Source organism: Odontomachus brunneus, unplaced genomic scaffold (genome assembly GCF_010583005.1).
Source record: "Odontomachus brunneus isolate Ranch 3 - 2012 unplaced genomic scaffold, Obru_v1 Obru_scaffold_053, whole genome shotgun sequence".
Taxonomy (NCBI): Eukaryota; Metazoa; Arthropoda; class Insecta; order Hymenoptera; family Formicidae; genus Odontomachus; species Odontomachus brunneus.
Window position 1 is genome coordinate 1747411 of NW_022639503.1, and position 27988 is coordinate 1775398.

Below are 27988 nucleotides of genomic sequence, written 5' to 3' on the forward strand. Positions count from 1 at the left end.
TCTCTCTCTCTCTCTCTCTCTCTCTCTCTCTCTCTCTCTCTCTCTCTCTCTCTCTCTCTCTCTCTCTCTCTCTCCCTCTACCTCCCTCCCTCCCTCCCTCTCCCTCTCCCCCTCTCCTCGTTTTTTGTTTTATTTTCGCCGACGAAATAATTTCCGAGGACCCTTAAAGAGCGTCGCATGCCGGATGGCTGGCGCGATCAAAGTAGGAATTTTTATTAAGGCGGCTTATTAAGTTCTCGCACGGAACTTCGCTCGTTACAGGCTTTAGCATTTTACACCCTCTGGTTCTGGCCACCCTCCTTGAATTCATAAAAACCTGCCTTGGAAACTTGACGCTTGCCGCACGGACGCTCGCGAGCGCGCGAGCCGCATTTTTCCGCGCAAGCTCTAACGACGCGTTTGATGTGTGCATGTATATGTGTGAAATTAATTAAACAGCGTTCGCGCGCTTTCTATGTCGCAAAGACGTTACGTTATCCGGGTGATACGCGACTTTCAATGTTTACGACAGAGAGTGGGAGAAAAGGAGCGAGGGAGGTTTGAGCGTATAAGGTAACGTGATCCCAATTATAGGACCCAACTTTAGCTCAGACTTGACTCGTTAATGTATTAAAAAGAATACATATTACGATTAGAACTCGGACATAATTTTTTTTATACTCTTTAGTTCTTTTACAATTGCATTTTAAGTTTGTATTCACAAACATTGTTAATATTTGTGAGAAAATTTAAAGTATCATTTGGCTTATCGATTGTTTGGATTTATAAAACTGTTGGTAGATTGTGCTACGTATATTATTATTCCATATAGATTAAAGCAATTATGGACATTAATATAAAATTAATATAAATTTGGACATTCTTGTATCCCGTTATACAGGGTGCTTCAGAAATGGTTGGCCAAATTTTGCGAGAACATAGAACGGATTGAAATGAGCAAGAGAGTCCCATACCATTTTGCGATATTCACAATAAATCTCAAGGTATTAATTAAAACAGATTGGTGAATGATAACGCGCGATGAGCTGCAGTGGCGCTGTCTGCCATTGTATATTTATACATAGGTCAAACTGAACAAAAATGTTCTCTACATTTTGCAAAAGACCACATAGATTTTTAGATATTAATTCAAGAAAATTTGTGCATTATGCTACACAATCATGTAACAATTTTCTTGAATTAATATCTAAAAATCTATGTGGTCCTTTATAAAATGGTAGAGAACTTTTTTGTTCAGTTTGATTTAATATATGAATATACAACGGCAGACGATGCCACTGCAGCTCATCTACTATATCGCACGTAATCATTTACCAATCTTTTTTAATTAATATCTTGAGATTTATTGCGAATATCGCAAAACGATATGGGACTTTCTTGTTCATTCCATTCTACGTTCTCGCTAACGTTTCTCGCTAAGTTTGGCTAACTATTTCTGAAGCACCCTGTATGGGGACACGAAAAATTTGCAGAATTGGAACTTACGCACAAGCATTTCTAATTATTCCTTTTTAAATATCGAATCAATTTAAAATCTAATAATTTTGCTTCAGAACTAATTATGTTTGTTACCTATATTGGTATTAATCCCTTTAATGTTTGACCGACAGATTTATGTAAATGAATGAAAATTTCTCTTAGATGAGACCCATAAATAGGACGATCACTTTAATTCGCACCGTGCACGTGAGGGGGAATTCACACCTTGGCGGAAAAGCATAAAACAGAAAGGCAGAAGCCAATTGGAACTCGCGCTGGTAGAAAAGCAGAAACTGCTGACTACCACTAGCGCGAGTTCTGATTGGCTTCTACCTTCCTGTTTTCTGCGAATTCTCCCTTACACCGGACAACTCGACGCGGGAACAGCGTTGGAGAAGTATCGCCGCGTAAACTACAAGACGACGGCCTCGCAAAAAGCATCGGACTTTATATTAGCCGGAGAAGAGAAACGCGTAAACGGCGCGCGCGAAAGCCAGAGAAAACAAGACGAGAAAACAGGGGAGGAGGGAGCGCGTTTCGTTCCATTTGATTTTGCAGATCCTCCCGAAACGGTGGGGGGGACTTCTTTTTCTTCTTCTTCAAGTGGAAAAGCAGGCCACGGCGGCGGGGAGGAGGAAGGGAAAAAAATAAAGGTCCGCGAAGACGACGGCACGGTAATGACGCTCTCGTTACGGAGGAGATCCCCTTCGCCCGAGTCCGCCATATACCGGGTGTTCCGCTAACGAGATCGCCCGGTAACGACTCATTGAACGCGGCGGTTTCTCATCGGGAACGACGGCCACGGGCTCGGGAAAACAGCTTGGTAGTTTTTCACGCATTATTATGCCACTTCGGGAAAAAGCGGGCGAGCAACCGATCGATCGACCGATCGCGAGATGAGATCGGGGTTTTGTGAACCTCCTCGATGTGGAGTCGCTTCACGGAATTGCGAGAGAAAGAGCGGAGCGAAAGACGACGGCGGACTCACGGAACTGTTTCGCGCTTCTACGCGGCGTGACGGGAAAACCGCGAAATTAAAGGGAAAAGAGAGAATTACGAAACGACACACGCGAGAGGAATTTTATAGTAAAGATTGCTGTAGAACACACTTTGTAGGCCGGATAATGGATCGGCATTCCGCAGTAATTGATTGTCCTTTCATTTTATGTTCTTTCTGTATCTTAGAAACTAAAATGCGCTATTAGGAAATTTGCTACACTGAGAGAGAAAAAGATATCTGGAAAATGAAATATATTTATTAGGTATTAATAATATACACATTTGTTTATATTCAAATATTTTATTTAAATAGATAGTTTACAAAAAAATTTATATTTCCTCATTTTAACAAATTTTTTTTGCATCGTAAAAATATGTATATTAGTATACTAAATAAATATATGTTGTCTATGACAGAATAAGTATTTTTTCTTAGATATTTTTTTCACAGTATATATATTTTTAGCGAATTTTACTTGTTCCTTAACAAGATAGAACTTGCTAACAGTCTATTCCCCTCCCCTCTACACTACTAGAAATATAGTAAAATTGAAAAGAATTTATATAAAAAAAGGAAAACACACATATTATAATATTCTCTCCATACACAAATTTGGCCATAGTTATGTAAAAATGATCCTATTCACAACATTATGATTTTTTACTTTTTATTTTTACCAATCCATATATCTCTTTTTACATATTAAATAAAAAAGATCCAACTCTTATGGGCGCCTAAAATTAATTAAAAGCAATTTTTATTTTCTATTAGTTGCTCCATTTTTTACTAGTTGTCTTTTTATCCATTTTTAAAGGTTAAGTTTGTCAATGAATACCTTTAAAGAGAAGGAAATTGACCATATTTCATTTCTTCAGCGATTGCGCGAAGAAGAGCTGTTCATATTTTTTAAAATCATATATCAAATTTTCATTTTTCTCAAAAGATATCTCGTGTGAATTGAATCATTCTGACATAAATACGGCCATTTTTTGAACAAAAGTCGCCCGCAGCGAATTTATGAAACTAACTAACTGACTAACTAACTAACTGACTAACTAACTAACTAACTGACTGACTCTTCTCGCGTGCTGTTTCTGTTTTCCACGTTAGTCGAGCACCAACAAGTTTGCATGTGATTTATGTGCATCAGCTGCGATACTTTCCGGCATTAGCAGCCCCCGGAAATTATCCGTTGAAACCGATCAAATTCCTACAAGACAAACAGCCGCGTTGACTATCGCTTCTCGGTTCATTGGTCGAGATTAACGCATTCGCTGTACTGATACGGGTTCTGTTTACCGAACAACGCATTGATCCTTTGAAGCTTATCAACACATACTATCGCAGTGATAATTACACGTGTTGGAGAGACACGTGGGGCTTAAAGCGCGGCCATTTTCCCGAGAACTCGGACGGGATTTATTTTCGATCAGATTAATACAGTGATCGGATAGCGGAGCGAAGACGATCGAGATCGTAATCCCGGCAACGGTACCATCTCCTTGCGGTAATTAAATGTGGATCAAATCTGATTCTATAGACGCGCGCGATTGTAGATTTTAATTACCGCCAGATAAGTTACGCGCGTCTTCCCGCGTGCGAATGATGGATTACCTGTCGATATTCTTCTTCACGTTAGGATATTTAAATCTCGACAAGATTACTCGCCCAGTCACTTGAAACACATACAATTGAGCCTTCTGCTTCAATAAGCTAATATATTCAAATTTTTGAGTGTATTCTTTCAAATATAAGAATAGAATGAAAATTTTCAAAGCACTCGTCGAGCACAAACTGGACGCCCGAGAAATCCACTCCTCGAATTCAATTCTGAGGCGGTATCTTTGGAGAAAGGAAGGAGTTAGACCGAAGTAAGAAAGAGCGCTACGTTGATATGGCAGGTCTCTGTAGAAAAGTAATTCGACATAACACTTTGGCGATATCTTTACAATATAATACAACTAACATTTGGACATATGCGAATATAACAATAAAGCAAGTAAACAGCAGTGATGTGAAAATAATCAAACAATAAAAATTGTATGAAAATGATAAGAAAAAATAATAATTCATGTGTAGTCAATAAACATTAATTCTAAAAGAAAAATCAAGATAACGCGTTATGTCATATATGTGAATATCAATTGTTATCAATAATGGCAGACATTTATTCTTTCTTACTACATATATAACAGGCGTTTCCGATATAATTTTACAATTATTATTTTATTAAAGGGGTGTCAAAGTAAATGACGAACTACAAAAATATCGGTAATATAGAAACGATTGTCAAAATATTATGTCAGATAAACGCCAGCACAATTATGCTTTCTGTATTTCTTGTATATATAGATCTTATATATATATATATATGTGTGTGTGTGTGTGTGTGTGTGTGTGTGTGTGTGTGTGTGTGTGTGTATGTGTGTGCTACCTTATTCCATTATATTTAGTGGAAAATCTAACCATATATACGTATAAATTTATATCTGCAAACTTTTCGTATATTTTAAAGTTTCTAAATTTAGTTTTAAAGGTACACAAAAATAACTATCACTCTTTTTCTAAGAATAGCGATCACTCAGGTTGCTTTCCTTTCTTTAAGCTTATTTGCAGCAAAGAATATTTTCTTATATAACTTAAAATATACTCATCACAAGTTCTAAAAAAACTCATTGTCGAGGATTCAAAAGAAGAACTGATGTTTTTAGAAGAATATCATAAAACTTGGTCATAAAAAAAGTTGGCTTGACTTTATGTGGTAAACAAGCTGAGTTTTTATTTTAATTTAATATTCTTTATTAAAATCTGCTAAAATTCAGAAATATTTTAAACAAATTTGATATTTATAATAGATTTGCAGATATACAAACTTATTAAAACAAACAACATTTACTTGAATGTAGCATTTAATTTTTTGTGTGCACACAACAATGTTCTTTAAAAATCTTACGAACTAAATACAAGTTTAGTACACTGAGAGAAAAATATCTAAAAAATAGAAAATATTTATACATATTTAAATTTAAATAAATTAAAATATTTTTATCTTAATAAAATAAACAATTACTTTCGCGGAAAAATAAAGTTTTAAAAAGACATACTTTTCTATGTGAAAAATATTTTGTGTACGTATAAAATATGTTTAATATATTACATAGAAATATAAATATGTTATTAGTACCTACCTAATAATTATTTTTTACTTCGTAGATATTTTTTTTCTCAGTGTATGTACAAGTTTAAAAAACTTTTGTATCAGGCAAATATTTACGCGAACTGACAGATATGTCAATCTTGACATTTTTTTTTTATCATTTCCATCACATGTTGCATAATGCTCCAATACATTTCTGTACATATCTTCAGTATATAAAGACATTTGGGACTCTGTGTAAGCAACACGATGTAAACTTTAAAGAAAAAAGTCAGTATCATGTCGGTGAAATTTTCAAATGTGACATCTCTTTAACGAAACACACAACACGGGTTTACTTTCTAACGTCGCAATCATCCCCTCGATCCTCTTGACGAAATCAGCAGGCAATGCGAGTTATTGCGACCGATTTTCCCGGCGATGCGATGCGAATCTCTCGTCGCTTCCTGCCCGAAACCTTCCTGCCTGAAACCTTCCTGCCGTGGTTCTGATTCAACGCGCGAAACCGGTCTAATCGACTGATAACCTAGATATCCACCCTCATCGACCCTCCGCCGTCATCTGTTCTCATCATCCTTTGCGTCCTCGTCGCGTCTCCCGTTTCTTTGGGACAAAAACGAATCGCTGGAATGCATTTATCGAACGCCGCGGAAGAATTCTTATCGCGTTATTCAAATATCCTCCCCCGCGCGCGCGTTCGATCGCGTATATCAAATATCTCTGCCTATCTGGCGGGCGCATGCTAACCCTTCATCACCCCTTCAGCCCCGTCCTCGCTCCTCCTGAGCGAGGAACGCTCGGATAAAGGAGTCCTCGAGTCTCGCGCAGGTGTAATGTAACGTATCCCCAGGACGCTTCCTATATTTCCGCAGATACTTCCTGTATCCTGGGACACACATACACACTCTCTCTCTCTCTCTCTCATTCTTGTTCTCTCGTTCACTCTGTCTCTTCGTATTCCCTTCGGTTACCTGCCCGTAAATTACCGGGCTACACGATATCATCGACTCGCCCCCGGTCACCCCCTTATCTCGCGTCCTCGCTCGCGGGGATAGTTCGCTCGCGAGGGAGCGAGCAACGAGAGACTGTTAGAGTTCGCTACCCTTAACAGGCAGTCATGCGAATCATTACGATATCGACGCGACGGCACCTACCACGATTATTACTCCCGAATAAGCGCGGGACTCGTGCGGGCGCCTGATATCGTGCCCCAGTGAGATTCAGCGACCTCAATTGCGCTGAGTGAAATATCGTTATTGTTGTGACTCTCATCGTGTTGAAAAGAAGCGCGAAAAATCGGCGTCTCAGATACTTTAACGACGCGGGGGATGTAATCATCGTGAGTTAGATTTACTTCCGCGCGCTCACCCTCAACTTTCCTTCACTTCGCGCGAGTACGACTGTTCCGCTTCCGGAATATAACCGAAAATGAGCCGTGGAATTTCGCCTAACCAACAAGCAGCCGCGTGCCGCGCTGGCCGCCGTCTGAACGACTCGGGATTGGGGATCGACACGCTCGGCCCACCGTGAAATGCAAAAGCGAGAATTACCGGTACGCTGCCGAATGGATCGAAACAATAAAAGAAGAAAAAACACAAAATAACAGATGAGGAATGGCCATCGGCGAAATTGCCCGCAAAGAGCGCAGCTTTTGAACAAAAACCCAGATAGAGCCAGACATTTTCATGATTATCACGACGTGAGACAATCGACGGTGGAAACTCCACGACTTTTTCAATGGTTACACTTATGAGGCAGATATATATTGACTTGAATTTGCATCATACAATAATATCAATTACACAGGTCCACAATTTAAAAAAAGTTGTCTGTGTTGAGAGTCTGACTATACGTATTTTGGGCTGCTGAATCCAAATCCGGTGTCAGATTTGCTCCATCACCCTTGAGTTCCCGGAAAATCGAGGAAATCGTGAAAAGGAGCAGATATCCATGTTTTTACGGAGACATGTATTCAAGGAAAATTCTAGAGTGACAAATAACCCTATAACCCCACAACCAACGTTGAAAATACATTATGTACTTCAACATCTGATGACTAGAACAACCCAATAACCCATATACCATCATACATATTCGGTTTTAGTTCACCCATCAATCCTTTAACATCGCATAGATTAAAAAATCTAATCTGTGCGTGCCCTATCATGGTCACATTCATGTTATTGTCCACGAGATGGAATCTTTTTTCTATTCGAAATATCAATTCTACAATATATGATCGTCGATCAGATAAATCCTGCTGCTTCAGAGGATGTTGGAGACGATGACAACTGCCCCGTAAGGGAATGTGTAGAATGATTCGTTTTCCATATTGAAGTACATAATGTATTTTCAACGTTGGTTGTGGGGTTATGGGGTTATTCGTCACTCTAGAATTTTTCTTGAATACATGTCTTCGTAAAAACCTGGATATCTGCTTCTAGTAAGGTTATCGTTATTCCAACTATTTTTTTCTCTCAGTGTACATGACATATAGTTTTCAGACAATTCTGATCATTTTCCTCGTATTTCTTCCGTCATTCTATATAATAAATATGAATGCCATATGAATCACTTACAAGGAACGTAACTTTTACGGATCGCTTAAAGTTGCCATGACACTTACGTATATCTATCTATTTCGCCATAGCAATCCCCGGACGTTCCGCGAGCCGGCTTGTGTTCCTCTCCGACGATAGATCGTGCCGCGACGGTATTTTCGCGACAACGCGAAAAGTGGAAGATAACGTTCCGCTGTGAGAAGGACGTTGATAGAGTCCGCCAATTTCTAGGCATGCGCGCAACTTTCCCGTCGGGACGAGCTCGGGAAGTTTAATTAAAGTTTATTTACCACGGCGGTTCTCTTCGTCACCAATGCCGGTCTTCGCTGGGAACTTCGCGCATCAGCGTTTCGCACTTTTCGCGCTTGAATCCTCCCGGCGACGATCTCTTTTCTCACGTCGAATGAGTCTGTCGAAGAACAAAAATCGGCCCTTGAATAATTAACTCGTGCTTGCGAGGGCTTCCGAGCGACTTGTTCTCGTCGACTCAAGGTTATTGCGTGCGATCATCCACCAATTTTCTTTAATTAACACGTTAACTGCCAACTACGAGATAAATCGTAGTTGGCCTTCTTGGTTAGAGCGCCGACTACGATTTATCTCGTAGTTCTTTCATGGTCTGTCCATATGATTAGATCAAATTAGCTTCTGAGATGGCTGTGGCAGTCAACGTGTTAATAATTCAAAAATCTACGTGGTTGTTTGCAAAGTGATAAAAAAGTTTTGTGTTTAGTCTGTCCTAATCTATATGTAGTACACGAGATACGGGACACTTTGCGTCAGATACTTTGTACATGATCTCGAGAGGATTCTTCTAAAGCCAAAAAGAAAATATTCTAACACTCAAGAGAAAGCACTCTAGTTATAAGATGCTATTTCGTGTAATTCCATATCTTAAACAAAAAACTTTCACCCAAAAAGTGTTCCTCTCCTAATTAAGAGATATAATATCGTGCTTAGAATATTTTCTTTTTGATTTGGGAAGAATCCTGAGACCGTTCCTGAGACCATGTGAGAGGATTCTGCTAAAAATAAGATTATATTTTTGGATATATTTCTGACCTTAGCCAGATATACTTATGATTATCACGACATGGAATAAGCGACAATAGAAACTTCACAATTGTTTTAATTATATTTATGAAGCAATTATACCAAATTAATAATTAAATTTACATCACACAATAGTATAAATTTTTAGTTGCATTAATCCGACAACAGCTTTTTGCTAAAACTTACACTCAAACTTTCATATTACACTTTACATGACGTTATTTCCAGCTATTTTTTTCGTATTTTTTTCGTATTTCTATTTCATTCCATGATGAATATAAATGCTACATAAGCAATGTTGAGTATTAATCGATTAAAATGTTAATTAACTAAATTAACGGCAAATAATAATCAGTTGTCGTATATAAAATCACAAATAATCGATTGGTGAAATTAATTATTAATAAACATTTGGTTGATTATGCACTGATTAAAAATTAATTTTGCCTAACCAACCGAGTAAATTATTCGTGATTACATATATAATTATTTATTTATTTTGACTATTGATTTGCCGATTATTTTAGTTCAAATTCTAGTCGGTTAATCTGCAACACTGCTCATAAAGGGTGCAGTTTGCGAGTCAACAAGTTGCTGCCAAATTTATTTACACACCTGTCTACCTGCGTAATTCCCGAATTTATATAGAAAAGTTCTAATTGGAATGCGCGACATACTCTGCATTAGAAAGGAAAAGAGAGAATAAAATGAAATAAAGCCGCAATTGATGACGAAGCAACCAAATCGATATCTCGTCGTAAGAGAATAAAAGCTGACGAGATGGTAGTGGTGGTGATGGAGATGCAGCAGTAAGCTGAAGAGGAGGAGGAAGAAGAGAAGAAGCGCGGTGTGCGCGAACCGTTACGTGCATTCCAACGGTACAGGCACGCGAAATTGATCTTCAAATTGGCCATTAGGGAAGTCTTCTGGCCGCATCGCGAAGATTGCGCAATGCGTCCCCGTAATTGAGAAGGGAGGAAGGATGAACGCATCGGCAGTCTCGCGCGGGAGGACTCAAGCATGTCGCCTTCATTATTCTTATTTCGATCGTCTCTCGATGTTCCTCGGCGAGGAGCGCGATACGCGTAACAATACGGGGTATTAAATTAACTCTCCCATGGCTCTAATCGGGATCAGTGCGTGCTTGTTGCAACACTCATTGCGTAAAATAACCGAGCTATTCATTCGCGCGATACCTTCCGACGATCAGATTGTCGTGCATTCGCGCTATTTTTCTTCTTCTCGCTTCCTCCTCCTTCTCCTGCTCAAACATTTCCCCGCACCTCGGGACACCAGAAGACGTCGCACCCTTATCTTTAACCGTCTCCTCGGAAACCCGGAGACTCGAGTAAGAATATATCCGTACGTCAGTCAAGTTGAGAACAAGGATCGTCGAGAAGGTCGCGCTGAGGGATTTCCATATTCAGACGCGAAACCGTATGTGTGTGTGTGTGTGTGTATGTGTGTTTGTATAGGAGAATGCCTGAGGCATAACGGGGTCGCAGAGCATAATGGAGTACCAGATAAATTTTTTAAGAGATGCTGCCGTGTCGAATGAGACGTCTTGCAATTATTAGCGTTAGACATTAGAGTTATTATTAGAGTCTCCTTAGAAGACAGAGTCTGGCCCTCAAAATGATGCTCGTGTTGGCAAAGTGCATTGCGAGTATCCAATGAAATTTACTCCAAGTTGCTTTTTTATCATTTTGTTTGAGTTATTTTGTAACTTTACAATTTATAGTGATAGTATTAATTATGAAATGAATTACACGATCCTTTTAGAATGGATTCCTTCATTTTAAGAGACTTGCGAGCTAAACTATAAAAAACGAATCCGAAGAATGGCCAAACTCTTTTCTAGGGACTCTAATTGTTATCAAATGTGCTAAATAATATTTTTAACTAAAAGATCAGATATTGTTTTATGCTTATTTTATGCTTCTGCTACATTCCTTGCAACTGTGTTGCAATTTATTTGGCAATTATTGCATTTGTATAAAGTAAGCAATAAAATTCTGCTTTTTATTACCATGTTGTGCAAGTATTAGCTATCAATGATGCTTTGCACAACATAGTCAAAATTATACGGTTCAGAATATAATAAAATCACGCTGTTGTTTTTAAAACGTTAAATTTTAACGTTACATAATTTTTTTCATATATATATAAGCTATGTTTCAGCAAAATTGATACCAGAAATTATCGTATTAAATATTAATTATTTTTGGTATTTTAACAAGAAAAAAGTAAAGAGTCTTATTATTTTATAAGAAAAGTGTGTTGTGACTAGATAATTATAATTAATTGAACATATAATGATAAATTTTTATACAGGGTGTCCCGGATCATCTTCACAATCTCTCGTGAGGACGTAGAGCGGATTAAGATAAACACAAAAGTCCCATGCCGTTTTGCGATATTCGCAATAATAGTCGAGATATTAATTAAAAAAGATTGGTGAATGATCACGCGCGATGTGGTAGATAAGCTGCAGTGGCACCGTCTGCCGCTGTATACATTAAATCAAACTGAACAAAAAAGTCTTCTACCATTTTGCAAATGACCACATAGATTTTTAGATATTAATTAAAGAAAATTGTTACTTGATTGTATATCATAATATACAAATTTTCTATAATTAATATCTAGAAATCTATTGATGCAAATCTATATGATCATTTGCAAAATAGTAAAGGACTTTTTTGTTCAGTTTGACTTAATGTATAAGTATACAACGACAGACGGCGCCACTGCAGTTTATCTACCACATCGCGCGTGATCATTCACCAATCTTTTTTAATTAATATTTCAACTATTATTGTAAATATCACAAAACAGTATGGGACTTTTGTGTTCACCTCAATCTGCTCTACGTCCTCACGAGAGATTGTGAAGGTACCCGGAACACCCTGTATATTACATGTCTTGATTCATTAACGCCCAAATGTGCTGAAATTTTACGTTGATTTGATTTTACGTTGATTTTTTTACGGAAATGAGGTCTGTTGTTTATAAAGAGTACCATTCCTACTAATTTCGATGTCACTCTATCGAATAGCGTTGAAAAAATTAAAAAAAAATCGCAATTTATGTAAAATTTTTGCAAAATAAAATTTAAAAACGCATGTTTTAGGGCTCATTTTTTCTTTCGTCGAATTTTCATTTATATTTGGTTATCGATATTGTTTTAGAGCCCACTACATTACAAGACAAAATTACATTAATTTTGTAGTAATGTTGACTCTAAAACAATTTCGATAACCAAATATAAACGAAATTTCGAATTAAAAGCTTCAAATCGACCGCCATTTTGGTATCGCCATGTTTGTTGAAAAAAATACCCATGGCATATTTTTTAAGTTAAAGTGTCGGGAAGACGTTTTAGATACTTTCCCGAGCAATACTAACACATTTTTATGGAGAAAATAACGAAAGAAGAAAAAATTAGTTCTAAAAACATGCGTTTTTTATTTTATTTTGCAAAAATTTTGCGTAAATTTCGATTTTTTAAATTTTTTCAACGCTATTCGATAGAGCAACGTCAAAATTGATAGGAATGGTACTCTTTATAAACAACAAATCTTATTTCCGTAGTAAAATAAATAGCTCAAATCAACGTAAAATTTCAGCACATTTGTGCATTCATGGATTAATAAGTCGCTTTTAAGAACTTTGGAAAATTAATGATTGAGAAATAAATGAGTTTTATGAGGTACCCCATTTTGTGGGCCGCGTAGAAAGTGTAATAATGTTTTCGTGAAAGTTAAATGATGTTTTCTGGAAAACAATAATTTTGCTATTTTCAACTGTTCTTTCGCCGTGAAACTTGTGCTTTTTTTATAGTGTACATTTTAAAGGACGTTTTGATGCAACGTGAAATCGAGTTATTTATTCTTAATACACTTAAAACTTATTTTTAAATCGTACGGTATGCTCCCCGTTATGCTTGAAGTTGCTTTATGCCCCTTCCCAGCGGCTAAACGTCAATGCGGGAACGAGCAGCACGTGGGTATCCTCTTATGCGGCGTCTCGAGGCTGAGGCCCAAAGTGTCTAGCAGACGCTGAAATTGCGCAATTCTAAGCACCTGAGCGTGCTCTCTTCCGCTTTACGTGCCGCAGGACACGCGACAAACTCACCTCGCGCTGCTCCTCAGTGACGTGCCGGCGGTAGTCGTGAATAATGCTCCGTATCCGGCGAGCGAGCGAGCAAGTGGAGACTGCGAAATCCACCTGGAACGCCGTTTTTCCACCGCTTTTTTTTCGGCTGGCTATCACTCGGTGGTGGAGCGGTTGAAAAATTTCGCGAGGCGCGAGCGTGTCAGACGGTATCTGCATGTCTCATTTCGCATTCCGACAGACGGTTGTAATCCTGGCGATTGTGCAAGAAGCTACGACGGAAGATTATCGCCGGAAAATCGGCGGGAATTGCGAGGCTCGTTAAAAAAAAAAAAAAAAACAAAGGAGAGGTGACGGTAATTCTGGGCACTGCGAGCACGCCGCACTGTAAGATTTTTCATCGTTACGTAATATTAACGAATTTTTCCGAGTCGATATTTCGACTCAGCCCTACTTTCGACTTGAGTTTCCTGACACCTGTATACTATGAAAGGTCAATGTATGCTTAATACACATGGAAATTGAAGTCCTGGTTCACTGTAAATGGCGGAAAAAGCACGGAACGTCAATTGCAGATTCTAAAGAAGACTTCTTGGCAAAGCTAGTAGGTCGATTAGAATCGAAGGTTGATACAGACTTTTCAGAGGATCGATGTAGATATTAAATGGAGTCTGTTTTCTATTGCTGAACTGATTGCACTAGTTCTCTCATTTTTCTTCAACCTAATTTTATCTGTCTCTTTTTAAGTTCTGAAAATGTACACTAATTCAGCAATAAAAAACAGATCCATAGAATATTGAAGTCGAAAGTAGTATCCTAAAATTTCGATTCGGGTTCTCTCGCGAGGAACGCGCTTTCCAGCTTAATTAAACTTCGCGAATGCAAATTTCAACGTAAAGTATTTTACATCGCGAACGAGATGATGGCGTGATTAAGTTCGCTCTCTCTCTCTCTCTCTCTCTCTCTCTCTCTCTCTCTCTCTCTCTATATATATATATATATATATATATATATATATATATATATATATATATATATCTATTTATCTCTCTTTTTCCCGGGAAAAATCAACTACAAATTTGCTGAACAGCAGCTCGGAGCAGTGCTTCTTCCCGGGATGCGTATCGCGCTATCGACATTGATACTGCCATGTATTTTCATTGGCACGTTAACAGCGGAACAGGCAACAATCATCGGGAGATAAGCGCGATCGTTGCGCCGGGCAATTAATTAAAACCCCGAAATGTCAAAGAAACTCCCGAGAGCGTGTTTGAACGTCCGCATGTCGCACTTCTCTCTCGGCACAATCCCGGGAAATTAATTGGAACGCTTCGCGGTCGGAATTTTTAACAGTCTCGGTGAACCACCAATGCGCAGTTGTCGATAATCGATTAAGCGCGATTTATCGGACTTCACGTGTAAACGTAGACGCGCGTGTTATTAAACAAGCCGGAAACCACGATCTATCGGCGCGCGTGTTAATCTCACTGGGCCATTGAAATAAAAATATCGCGAAATTTTGGCGAACTCCCCGGGGGAGGATCGCGAGGCGTTTTCCCTACGCGCATACACAACAATTTCATTTTGACGACGCGCTGCGCTTCATGGGTACGGCGATTAATAAAACGCCTCGTCTTCTTTCTTCACGTCGCACAGAAGAGAAGGACACTCTTATTTGGAAAATATCTTCATTTTTTACATGTTAATCCTCAGGTGAGATTACGTAGCATTAAACGAGTATAATTTACTCATATATTTCATATGATTTTGATAATAATTATCAGAAAAAACCTGTTTTTATTTTTTAACGATAATTTTTGTTAATGGAAAACACTAAATATTGGATTAACAATATAATGTTTTTAAATATATGTTATGTCCCCAATTCCTCTATCTACTTCAAACTAATATACTCAAATTAAGAGTCTTTGTTTGCTATATAAAAGAATAATTGTTTCATATATAAGTAACGATATATCATTTGGTTAGAAGAGTTTTAAAGTCTCGAATTTTAATTTTACAATTTTATTTGAATGTATTTTTTTGACAAGAATATCATAAGACTTTATCGAAGAAAAAGTCGATTCGATTCCACATAGTAAGCAAAAATTTTTGTTTTAATTGAATATTCTTGATTTAAATATTAAACTTGCCAGGATGCAGAATGTATTTTGAATAAATACGATATTTGTGATGAGTTTGTAATAGATTTGCAGATATATAAACATATGAAATATTTAAAACAAGTGACATTTACTAGTTCGCAATTTTTCATTTTATTGTGCGCATTGTGAAAAAATATTTTCGACGTGAAAACTTTCATTTTGCGCGACGAGAGGTTACTTTTGCGAAGAATCCCATGAATCGTAATGTATCGATTCGTTCCCGCGATTATATCGGCCAATGGCAAATTAATGACTTGCCCGCAATCCAATAATTGTGTGTTATCGTTCGTCAGAAATGGCGCAATTAAAAGCGACAATCGTAATTAACAACTTTCCCTAATCGACTTCTTTTTGTCGCTAATTCATCTTTTGCCCCATCCGCTTTCCCTGCGCGCGGCCTGTAATCCCGACGATTGTTCTCACCGAAAACTCATTTAACGGTTTACATAATTCACGGGATGAATTTACGTGTGCGTACTGAACGGTATACTATATTAAGCGAATTCGCGTCCGATGTAACAACAGCGCTCGCTAATTACATTCTCATCATAATTCGCGCAGCGTGCTCAGCACGCACGAATCTATTTCACAGTCCATCGCAGTCACATAGATCCTCCATGTGTCTCTCTGACCTACACGAGAATTCGATAATTGTTTCTAGTAATCCTTGTAGCGCGATATACGCACTTAACAAAATATTATCTTATCTTTAGCGGAATTCTCTTTTACATGCGTTCTCAAGAGGATTTTCCTCACATAAAAAAAAAATTTTTTTAACCACAATATTTTTAAAATTAGAGGAGTTGCATCTTTTATCTGCAAGTCTTGTTCTTTGTAGAAATTTCTTCTAGTAAGAGGGCACCTTATTTCAAGTAAATATATTCTTTTTTATTCAAAAGAAAAGAAAATTAGATTAATACCTAATAAATTTTCGATTAATAGGTCACCTCACTAAAAGAGAAATACTCTTCCGCTTAGAATTTCCGCTTAGAATATTGGTTTATAAGAAACAGCACCTTGCAATTAGAGTTAATTTTTGAGTGTCGAAATATTCTCCTTTTAATGTTAAAAGAATCCTCTTGGGGCAATTTGTGCCCGCACGAGAGGATTCCCCTAAGCAGTGGCGTAGCCAGAGGGGGACTGAGGGGGCTGCAGCCCCCCCCCCCCAAAATTAATTTTCTGGGTTACGCTAAGTGTGAGAAAAATTTTTTTGAATGACCTTTTTTTGCTTGTCAAAAATAAAAAGTGCAGCTTCCCCCCCCGAAACTTTTCTTTGGCTATGCCACTGCCCCTAAGAATGAGATTATATTTTCTTGAATATAGATTTCTGATTAATAGTTTATTTCATTAGAAGATGAATACTCTTTCGATAAAAATTTTTGTTTGAAATATGAGATTACGGAAAATAACATCTTGCAGCCAGAGTTCATTTTCTGGATGTCAGAATATTTTCCTTTTGATGTTAAAAGAATCCTCTCGAGGCCATATAGAAGAGCATTCCGCTAAGAATATTATGATATTACATTTTCTTGGTTGTTTTCTCGCCCTTCTCTCCTCTATCAAAACGCGTTTAGTTTATTCATTGCCATGTTAATTCAACCAAACTTTTTCCTCCGCAGTACGTGACCATAGAGGCTCCATCGCGCTGTTAATTAAAACAGGGAGAAAGAGAAAGAGAGAGAGAGAGACGAAGAGCTAACAGAAAAAAACCTTGCAAAATGTCAAAGGAATGAAAGACTCTCGTTGTCGGGAGCAAACTGCTTCGCTGTCTCTCATTATGACCCTCTATCGCTACTACCGGCGGATTATCGTTCTGTATCGAAGCTCGCCTGACGCGCATCAGTATCGACTGGTCCAAACTTTTCCGGCATTACCGAGAAAGTTACTTCCCTCGTTAGCCACCATCGACGAGTGCAGACAGCCGAGAAACGAAACTTCTTCCCGTGCTCTCTCTTTCTCTCTCTCTCTCCTTTATCTTCTCTTGCGTTTTCCTTCTCCTTCACCGTTCCTCGTTCTCTTCGTTCTCCCGCGCGTCCCCTTTCTTTCTTGCCTCCCGTCTCTTCTCTTCACGGTGAGCTAGGCGCGTCCGTTAGCTGGGAACGTCGTCTCGTCTCGTTTCCTTCTCGTTTTCACGCCACTGTCGGCGTGTGTCAACCAGCCGATACGCGCAGCTTTTTTCACATCTATTCCCGGTCTGACTGCTTTCCTTGTCCTTCACCAACGCTCCGTCTCTTTCTTCACCTCCTCCTCTCCTCCATCGTGCTCGACGAGTTTCCGGCGCGGGGACATTCAGCGGCCAAGCTACGATCGGAAAGTAGAATCGATCTAGCTGGGTTCCGATGGGAAATTATCGCCGGGAAATTGGTGGAATTGAGACGGCCGTTGGAGAAGTGAAGTTAATTCTAGATACCCGCGGAGTTGCTTCGGAAGCCCCACTCTAGGAGTCGCTACGAATCCGACTTTTCTCGCGAAGATTTTTAAAATATTCCCGTAGCTGAGATGAAAGCGTTTCTCAACCGAAATCAGAATTCGAAGAACCGACGAGAAGCTTGAAATCGCCGATTGTTTTTATAAATTTATAACGCGAGAAAATGTTCCAGCCTAATAGCGCGAAGACCCATAAATGTCCTAAACATCCGAGTACCTGAGAGTCCAGGATGTCACACGTTTCACAACGTCATTCAAACATTCGTTTTAGAGTCGAAATTTTAGTGTCCCCCCTGAACTTTCCAATTAATATATTTTAAAGATCAGGGTTTTGAAAGTGAATCCTGATGGAAAGTGCCCTCTAAGGGCCAGTTTTTCAATAGCAGTTTAAACTTGGATTCAAGCTTAAACTCTATTCTAACAATGTGTTTGTTTTGTTTAAACAGAGTTTAAGTTAAGATCTGAATTTAAATTATCATTGAAAAATCAGCCCAAAATGATGGCAAATGCACAAAATGCCGCTTGTACATTCTAAAAGGGACCTGTCGGTAAAGCAGAATCAAAAGAGAATGATACAGGTTTTGGAGTATCAAAATAGACTTTAAATGGAATATTGAAGTCAAAAGTGTGTGGGATTAAAATTTCGATTCGGGTACCTCGGGTATTGTTTACACTCTAATTTAATGACTTCCCAGAAAAAGCACAGAAATGTTTTTAAGATGTTTTCGTGGTATCGCAATAAGCATCTAAAAGGTATCTCATAGATGTCTTTTAGACATTCATATTGCACTGAGAGAAAAATGTATGATATTTGGAACTATAATGGCATAGTAAAAAGATTATAGTTAAGAATATAATTTTTATAGTAAATATTACCATAACATTTGTAATATTTACAATATAAGCATAGTATAATTGACGCGTGTAAAATTTTTACCAAGAATTATAATTATTTGAAATAAAAAATATAGTAAGGTAGCAAATATTGAATGGTAAGAGAAATTAACTATTTTATATAGTCAATACAGTTGGAATATTTGGCAAATATAGGTACATGTAACTATATTCCCAAAAGGTGCTTTACTATATATATAGAGTAATAAGATGGTGACTATAAATCTGTGTTCATTCTACTATATCTTCATGTTTAGATGAACTATAAATATATGTTTGAGGCCAAAACGAACTATAAAATATAGTGAGATTATAGTTATTCCAACTATTTTTTTCTCTCAGTGTGCATGAATTATGATTACAGTAAGATTTTAATGTAATGTCAAAATTATCTCTCAAGTCTTGAGCTTTGAGGGTTTCTGTGAAAAAATCGGGCCCGAATTGGTCGAAGAGATACGCCCTAACCACGCAAACACAGATCTAACGTTGAAACCACTTTCCCCTGAGAGCTGATGTGTCTTCCGATCGGAAATTAGCGAACCGACATCACACGACGATCGTGCTCGCTTAGGCGACTTCAGACTTTCCCACGACGACGTGCTGCTATCGCCCGCTTTTCCTCGTAATACCATTTTCCTCTTCATCAACGGGGCCACTCGCCCTAATGGCGTCCCATGGAAAAGACTCTCGTTTACTATGGTAACGCACTTAACTGTATTATCACGAGAGACAAGATACTCTATCCCGCGGATCCGAGCATGTACGGTATTAAGAAGCTGTCGGGCTTCGAAAATCCTTCGAAGTAAGGACGAAGATTATCAAGTCTACAGTGCTTCCTAGTCTTACGGCGCGACTCGAAAATCTTAGTTTAGCGAAGCAAGCGAATGGAGAGAACTGAATTCTGTGTAAGAAAATGTTATATTTAACCCTTAAGCACTGACAGGAGTCTGATGACTCCCAATGAAATAAAAAAAACTTATTGCTGTTTCACTCCTGCTTAAGCGTATATACATCGCGTCTATTTTTTCTTTGGCACGTAAGATACGAAGTGGCGACAAGGAAAGACGTTTTGCACATTTTCTCAGGTAATTATCAAACTTCGAAATATTTTTGTAAATATGTGTCAGTGCTTAAGAATTAAGAATGCAAAATAATAATGCATCTTTCACATAGTTCCGAAACATCAGTGATTAATATTAAAGAATATCCAATCACGAAGAATTCTTGAAATCAACAACAGTCACACAGAATGATAGTTGCAAATAATTATTTATCGTTATGAAAGACCGAAAATTTCATGATATAAGTGACATTTCATCGACATTACTATCTTCCCGCAAGAATAATTATTTGTACACTCAAAAAATATAATCTCGTCTTTAGCAAAATTCTCGCTAAATATTTTTTTTTTTCAAGTATGACTATCATCTTACGTACTTCTGATTGGTCTCAAAAATTCTTCATGATTAAATCTTTCTAAATATTAAACGTCACGCACACGCGAATTTTTAATTTAATGCGTCGAATTTTACTTTATACACAGTTTTATATATATATATATATATATATATATATATATATATATATACACACACACACACCCGCGCGAGTTGTCTACAATGCTGTCAGTTACGTTTTAAAATTGTAGCATTCCTCTGTGAATCGATCATATAGAAAAGACCGTAGATAGATGCTCAATATTTTAGAATTTCGAAGTCACAACTTTTTACACAAGTAATTGTCGTAGCTGACTGCAAACACTAATTGTTATCACGGATTGTAAATACAATAGAGATAGCTTTCTTCTATGCTCGCCACGATTCACGTATGTTTTGTTTTATAACAATCAAAATACAAACAGCAACGTAGCTGTCTTGCTGTGGTATCAAGTTCGGTTACTCAAAATAGCATAAGGTAAAGAAGGCTACATAAAATATGTATCCTGGTTAGTGGAGGTCTCCCCACGAGAGATCTTCATAGCTCTCCTGCCAACCTTTAATTATGAGCCAACTTTACGCTCGCCCATTAGCTCGATTTCAATAATTCTATGAATGAAAATTGTTCTTATTAAACCGAAACAGTATAGCACTTACAAGAAACTTTATCCTGGCTAAAAACACGTCGCTTAACTTTATTCACTCACGATGAAAAATATTAATACAAAATTTCGAGAGGCTCGAAAATTTATTTTGCTATTACTAAATCAATTTTTTCTATTTTTGAACTGCAATATTGTTCCGATTTTAGTAAAACTCTGTTTTTTAGAAAGGTTATTTTACGCGATTCTATATCTACTTTTCTTCTCTTAAAATAAATGTTTAAAAAAATCTACCGTTATATATTTTAAGGCAAATGGGAGCCAATCGCAGTATTCAGTTCGTGATTAATTTTCATTACAAGAGGATAATAACGATGTATCGCACATATCAGAATTTTTTTCTGTCATAACGTACGTTGAACAATTTTCTCTATCCTTTAACCGATCCTGTATCCCATTTTATTCTAAATTAAATTAACAATTCCCAATCCCGCGCGCCATTATTGCGTGACATTTAGCAATTTTTTGTCTGTATATTAGTGTTGCGAAAAATACTACTTATTAAAAAAAAGCACATGAGCAATATATCTCTGGGACCATCTAGAACCGATCTCCCCTACTTGTTTTCTTTGCGTAAACTCGCTCAATGAAAAATGCAAAGTTTCACTGACGAGTTCAATAAAACTGTTCATTTTTCACGCGAAGAAAATAGGTGCGTGATCGATTCACGTGCTGCGACTTTAAGACGTAGCTACGATCACATTGTAGACGAGCCTTTATACATAATTGCTTCCATAATTACGAATTAGGGAAAATATCTATCTCCGTCGTTCTCACATCGATGACATGGATGTCGTTAACATTACTTTTTGCTGTACTTTGATTTGGCGTGCGTTCTGCTTTCTAGCGATACCAGTAGCGATTTTTCCGTCGTATTGTTTTACGTAGCTTCGCGCACGATCGCGGACGAATCTAATGACGATAAGAAAGCTTTGACTGACGTCTTCATTGTTCGGTTGAAAGTTCGCCGCGGACAATGAGGCTATTCGTAGCCGACGCAACGAGCAGAACAATACTTGTCGGCACAAATATTGCTCGTGCACCGGCGATGCTTTATGTCGGTTTCTTACAATGAAGTTCAGCGAGGTAGAATGCATTATAATCTCTGGCCTACCCGACAATAAAATGGTCCACTCGGGTCGAAAAAGGCGTATTGAGCGAGTGGGACGTAAATGCCGAATAAATGATTACTGGCATGTATTGAGAAGAAAGCGAAACGAAATAGCATGTATTTCTGACTCTCATTAGCAAGTTATATTTCAGGAGAGATTGGTCTTACAAATCCTAGATCGTTTTTTGATATCTCTAAATTTGAAAAAGTTTAATTAAACAAGTGCATCTCTTCATTATTTTCTAATTTTATCATGTTGGGCGGTCTTCAGTGATTGTGATCTTCAGTTCACTGCGATACCACCGCGTATCGTTAATTTGCTCATGAAATATAATTAATTGCATTTGAAGTATCGTTTTTGCAGTCACTATAGAGCGAATGGCACGAATTGAAAGATACATGCGTCTTGGATTACATTTATTTACTGTTTGACAACTCAAATGTCGATCAATCTTTTATGCAATCAACAGAAATCTACACAACAGTTAACGTGTTAATCAAACCTTACTTTAACAAATATTCAATTTTATTTATTAGTTTTAACATGTTGAATGTCAAGGGGTAGTTACCATTGTTGTGATACCATTGCGATATCACTGTATCTCATTAATTTACTTCTGGAGTATAATTAATTGCATTTGAAAAATCGTTTCTGTAGCTAATAAAGGATCGATGACACGAAAAATAAAAGGAATAAAAAGTCCACGCGTCTCGAATTACATTCATTTGTCGTGTCTTTGGTAACTCAATCGCCGATTAAACTTTGACGGAAATCAACGTGCTAATTTTGAATATTATCTTAACGAATATTCAACTTAGATCAGTATTAATAGTTGTTACATAAAACTTAGTTCAGGTGAGATACTCAGATTTTTATTCAGAGTCAGATCCAAGTTTTTCAGTTGAATTATGATAAACGTGACATTCACACTATATTGCGATTCAATAGAAAATCAAACTCTAAAATGAAATCTGACTATCTCCCTTAAGATGAGTTTCAAGTAATGACTATTAATACGGACCGTCGATTTCTCAAACACAACTCTCAACGAAGAGGATATCCGGTGATTTTGTGGCGTCCTGTATAATGCCAGAACGGTCGGGAAAATGATAAAATACGCATTTTCTGCTCTTTTATGTCGCGTGCAATTCTATGTAATTTCTCAAATTTCATGAAGCGCATTACACACAGCATTATCTTCATATCTGCGAGTATTTCGCGTGTAATGAGTGCATGTGTTGACAATCGCACCACGTTGATTGGTCATTTTGTGATTTCGAATCTGCTGCCTTCGAGAGGACAAATCGGGACGACGTGACGAAATTACAACGTCGAAATTCGTTGGAACGTTTGTTGTTACGCGGGCAAGTCCCTCTCTCTGCGTCCCACCGCGTCTGATTAATCATCGTACCGTGTGGATATTGTTAAATTATTGATTCGTTATTAGGCGATCTCGCGTCTCTGCGCTAACGAACTGATTGATTTCAACAGAACTATCGCGCCGATAATGCGCGAAGAATCACAATGAAACGGAAACTCGCCCGGCGAAATCAGCGTTATTTAAAATCACGCGAATTGCGCTTCAAACAACCGACTGCGAGTTTCCACGCGGCAAATGAAAACGCGAAATTGCGTGTTGCAGTGCGAGACGCGAAATAGCGTCGGCAGGGGTGTCCTCTCATAGACGATTCAGCTTCTGACCAAACGTTGCTGCAAAAACAAAATCGTGTGTGTGTGTGTGTGTGTATGTGTGTGTGACTTGGGAGCTATAATTAAGTCGCCAAGATAAATCGTGAGAAAAGATCCTGATGTCAGGATCAGTTAATTAAATCGCGCACGTTTGATGTGAAGCGCGTGTCGTGTGGGAACATGCGGTCGTTTGGAAGACGGTAGAACATATCGGAGGTCTGATCGCCATCATGGAGGAGCGCGATTTTGACAGAGACGACACCATGGACACGGACTCGTTGGAGTTCGAGGTAAAAACAGGCGAGCGTCGTAGTTTCGTAGTTTAATGGAATCGCGATAACGATCCAGCCGCCTCGTTTTACTTCAGACAGAAGTATATTAGGTTGGCGCAAAAAATTTGTCGGTCTTTTCCTGCTGAATTCTCAGAGGAGATTAAAGAGAAAGTAGGAAATCCTCATTGGATACAAAAGAAATTCAATGTTACTAATATTTTACTCGTGAAAATTATTAATTTTTCGAAATTACACAATTCCATACGGATGGAATTTTGTAGTCTAGGAATAGATCGACATTCTCTGCAGTAATTAACTATCCTTTCATTTCATGTGTGCTATTTATATTGCAGAAACTGAAATATGTTACAATATTAAAAAATCGTATTTCTAACAACAGTAAAATTCTAACAAAATTTATTTTGCTTCTTAATAAGATAGAGATCTTACTGACAGTCTATTTCTGCACTAAAGACAATGTTATAGTTTAAAGAAATCGCGAACAACAATCCGGCCATTTTATTCGATAGAAATAGATAAGAAATAGATAGAAATAGATAAGAATGGTGCAAAAAATCTATCATTTTTTCTACTAAATTCCCAGAGGAAGTTTGAATATTAAAGAAAAAGAATGAAGTCCTCATTAGAGAGATATAAAAAAAATGCCGAGTGTTGCTCATTTTATTCGTAAAAATTATTAATCTTTCATCTCGTATGTGTTATTTATATTTTAGGAACTGAAATGTACAAATTGAAAAATTTGTTATGTTTATAATGAAATTAACTAGGTTCCTTAACAAAATAGACTTTAGTAAACTAGACAGTCTATTCTTGTGCTATTAGAGACATAGTAAAGTAGCAAAGAATTGTAATATAAGAAGAAAATTTGTAACATTCTTTCTGAATATTTTTAATTTTTATTTGATTTTACGTGATTAGTCTTTTGCAACGTAACATTTTCCGCAAATATGTCTTTCATTTATTTTAACGTCTTGTCTTTTTAACGTGTTGTGTGTGTTTGTTTTATTTTTGCAGGCCACACAATTGTCGTCATGCCCGAAAAAATTGGACCTCAGCAAAGGGGGTCTGTCGAGAATTCCCGACAGCGCAATCGCTTTTCCGGCAATAGAAGAGTTCGCGTTAGGATACAATCACCTCACCAACGTCGACAACAACCTGAAGCTTCTGCACAGGTAAAATGCATTTTTTTATCTTTCCCGCAAAAATTCTATCACGATGTAAAAGCGTCAAAAGAAAAATCATGAGTAAGAACTTTGTAAGAATTTGATCTTTTCGTTTGTGCTGCCCCGATCTTTTCGATCGATTTCAATAACGGGAAAAAAGAAGCGCCAAGTAACAACCAAATATATTTGCATACCGCGAAGGTCGGCGAAGGAAGAGAACTGGGAAATAAATTGAGGAGGAAAGAAAAAAGAAAATCGTACGATAGCAAAAATAAAAGTAAAAGTTAAATTAATTGTTGCGGAACACGCGGAATGGAGTGAAGTAGAACGAATAATTAAACTCTGATAAGAATGAAAAAGAAGAAAAAGATAGGGAAAGAGTGAGGGAAACGCGAGCGCGCGCCCGATAACACAATGCGGCGAAATTACAAGGAAACTTTAATTGGTAGTTAATTCGTACGTAACTCTATTCCCGCGAAGGTTCCCAAAACTTCGTGCCGTCCATCTGGAGAGCAACGATCTCCGGAGGATCCCGCGGGAGCTGCTGGAGCTGCCGGCGTTGACCTATCTTAATCTCTCGGACAACAAGATCGAGATAATTCCGCCTGACGTCTGCCAGCTGGTCAAGTACGTGTGTAATTTCATATTTATGCGATTCGCCTCGTGTTCTCTCGGTCTTATCGAGGCCGAGCGCGAAAGTAGATTAGATAGAATGATTCCTGCTCCAATTTGGCGAAATCCGCTTCGACTGTTTGTCTCGCGTTATCTGAAAGGACCTACGATCGCGGATCGAGTTCTTCTTCTTCTCGTTTCTTTTTATTAATTACTTTTTATCGCTTGTTTGTCATTTGTGTGACTTTGATCAGAAAGTACGGAGTTCATCGTCGAGTGTCGCGAAGCTCGGAGATCTCTTTTCATCTCGTCGATACTTCTACATTAACGTGACATACTAGCATGAAAAAAAGAAATTATTAATAAACAGTAAATATTTATCTAGCGGGTACTAATAACACACATATATACATATATTGCTATATTATATATTATTATACACAGAGAGAATGATTTATTGAATCAAATAAATGTTTCTTTGGAATAGTCCAAACAAATTATTTGGTTGACACAACAAAAATATTTCTTTGGAACTAAGCCGCAAATAAATATTTTTGTTGTTTCAAACAAAATTTTGTTCGATCAATCAAAAAATTCGTTTGGATTATTCCAAAGAAGTGTTTATTTGATTCAACCAAATCGTTCTCTCTGGATAGGAATATATAGATTTTTATAAAACTTGAAGAAAGTCTTAGCTTTTTATATAAGCAATTATTTAAACAGAAGAATTTAGATTTAAATATGTTGTTAGATTTAAATATGTTGTTTTATGGTGTCCGCAAATAAATATTTACTTCGTCTTTTTTAGATATTTTATCTCTCAGTAGAGTCACATTTCCTGCCAACGGCATTGTGTTCCATTTTATGCGAGGTTTAAAATTAATTGATATTAAGCATATATTATATAAATTAATTGATATTAAGAATATATTATATAAATTAATTGATATTAAGCATTAACGATATCTATTATATAGATGTATATAACGTTAATAATATATATATATATATACATATGTGTGTGTGTATGTGATGTGTGTAGGTATGTATACAGATACACACACATACGAGGTCTATTTTCCTATTCGACGTAATCGCCGTGCGGCGTTAACTATGCACTAACACATGCGGCTGAATTTTCCCTCCATATCGCCTGATTTATGCGCGTCAATCTAGGAGCACAATTAATTACCAACGCATTAATCACGCGCTATTGTCGATCAGCGCTGATAACGTGTGCTCGTGTGGAAAATCAACGCGCGCGATAATGATCGAGTAATGCCGTTAGCTCTCCGGTCTGCCCAAAAACACACGGCGATCGTCGACAGCAGACTGTAGATCCGAATGGAAATTCTCCGGCGATAAGATCGGGGAAATATTAAGCGCGACGAATGAAAAGCGAACGAAAGCGATTATAATTCCCTTGCCCGGAGTCTCACGGGGAAGGGGGGGAGGTACACGCGTCGGGAATATTTATTTTTTTCTTCTTCAAATGAATTTTAACAGCGATGTTATACGAGATAGTCACAGAAATTGGCTTTCATCTTCATTCAATTGGCTTTCACTTGTTACAAAACTACATTCTACTTTTAATCCCGACAAGCGCACAACCATTCCTCTTTCTTCCGTTTCCTCAATGGATCTCAATGGAAGAAAAGGTAGGTGCAAAGCGAGAGAAAAGGGAAGCGCGTGGTTTACACACAAAAAAACTAACTTCCAGAGCTAAAAAAATAGCTGTGGCAGATACGATGTGTCACTGAAATAGGGACAGCTAATGTCGATAGTACCAAAGCTAAATTTATTCGCTGTTTAAAATTAGGCGCTACAGCGAGAAATATTAGCTGCTAGAAACAAATGACTGTAACAAATGATTATAGCTGTGCGGCAAATTTCTTTAATATATGCATACGATAAGAAATTTAGGAATAACTGCCATTTTCTTAGCTACTTGAAATAATGTGCATTTTTAATGTCACCTAATATATTTATATTTCATAGCAAATGCATTTTAGCTGTCATAGCCAATTCTTAGCAGTGGCAGCTAAACTATTAGTCTTTTGACTAAGTTTGAATCAGCTACCGCGGTTTAGCTGATATCACTAAGTAATTTTTTTGCGTGCACCTACGTAACGCTACATGAGACGAAATTCAAATTATTACGATAAGAAA

General features: G+C 37.5%; 1 protein-coding gene across 1 annotated transcript in view; it reads left to right on the forward strand.

Moving 5' to 3' along the window:
* LOC116845568 (PH domain leucine-rich repeat-containing protein phosphatase 2) overlaps window positions 1-27988 on the forward strand; it is a 131897-nt gene that overhangs the window by 84806 nt on the left and 19103 nt on the right. Inside the window, exons 6-7 of the mRNA XM_032818362.1 lie at window positions 25059-25216; window positions 25688-25834. Coding sequence (XP_032674253.1) covers window positions 25059-25216; window positions 25688-25834 — 305 coding nt within the window. The remainder of the gene's footprint in view (window positions 1-25058; window positions 25217-25687; window positions 25835-27988) is intronic.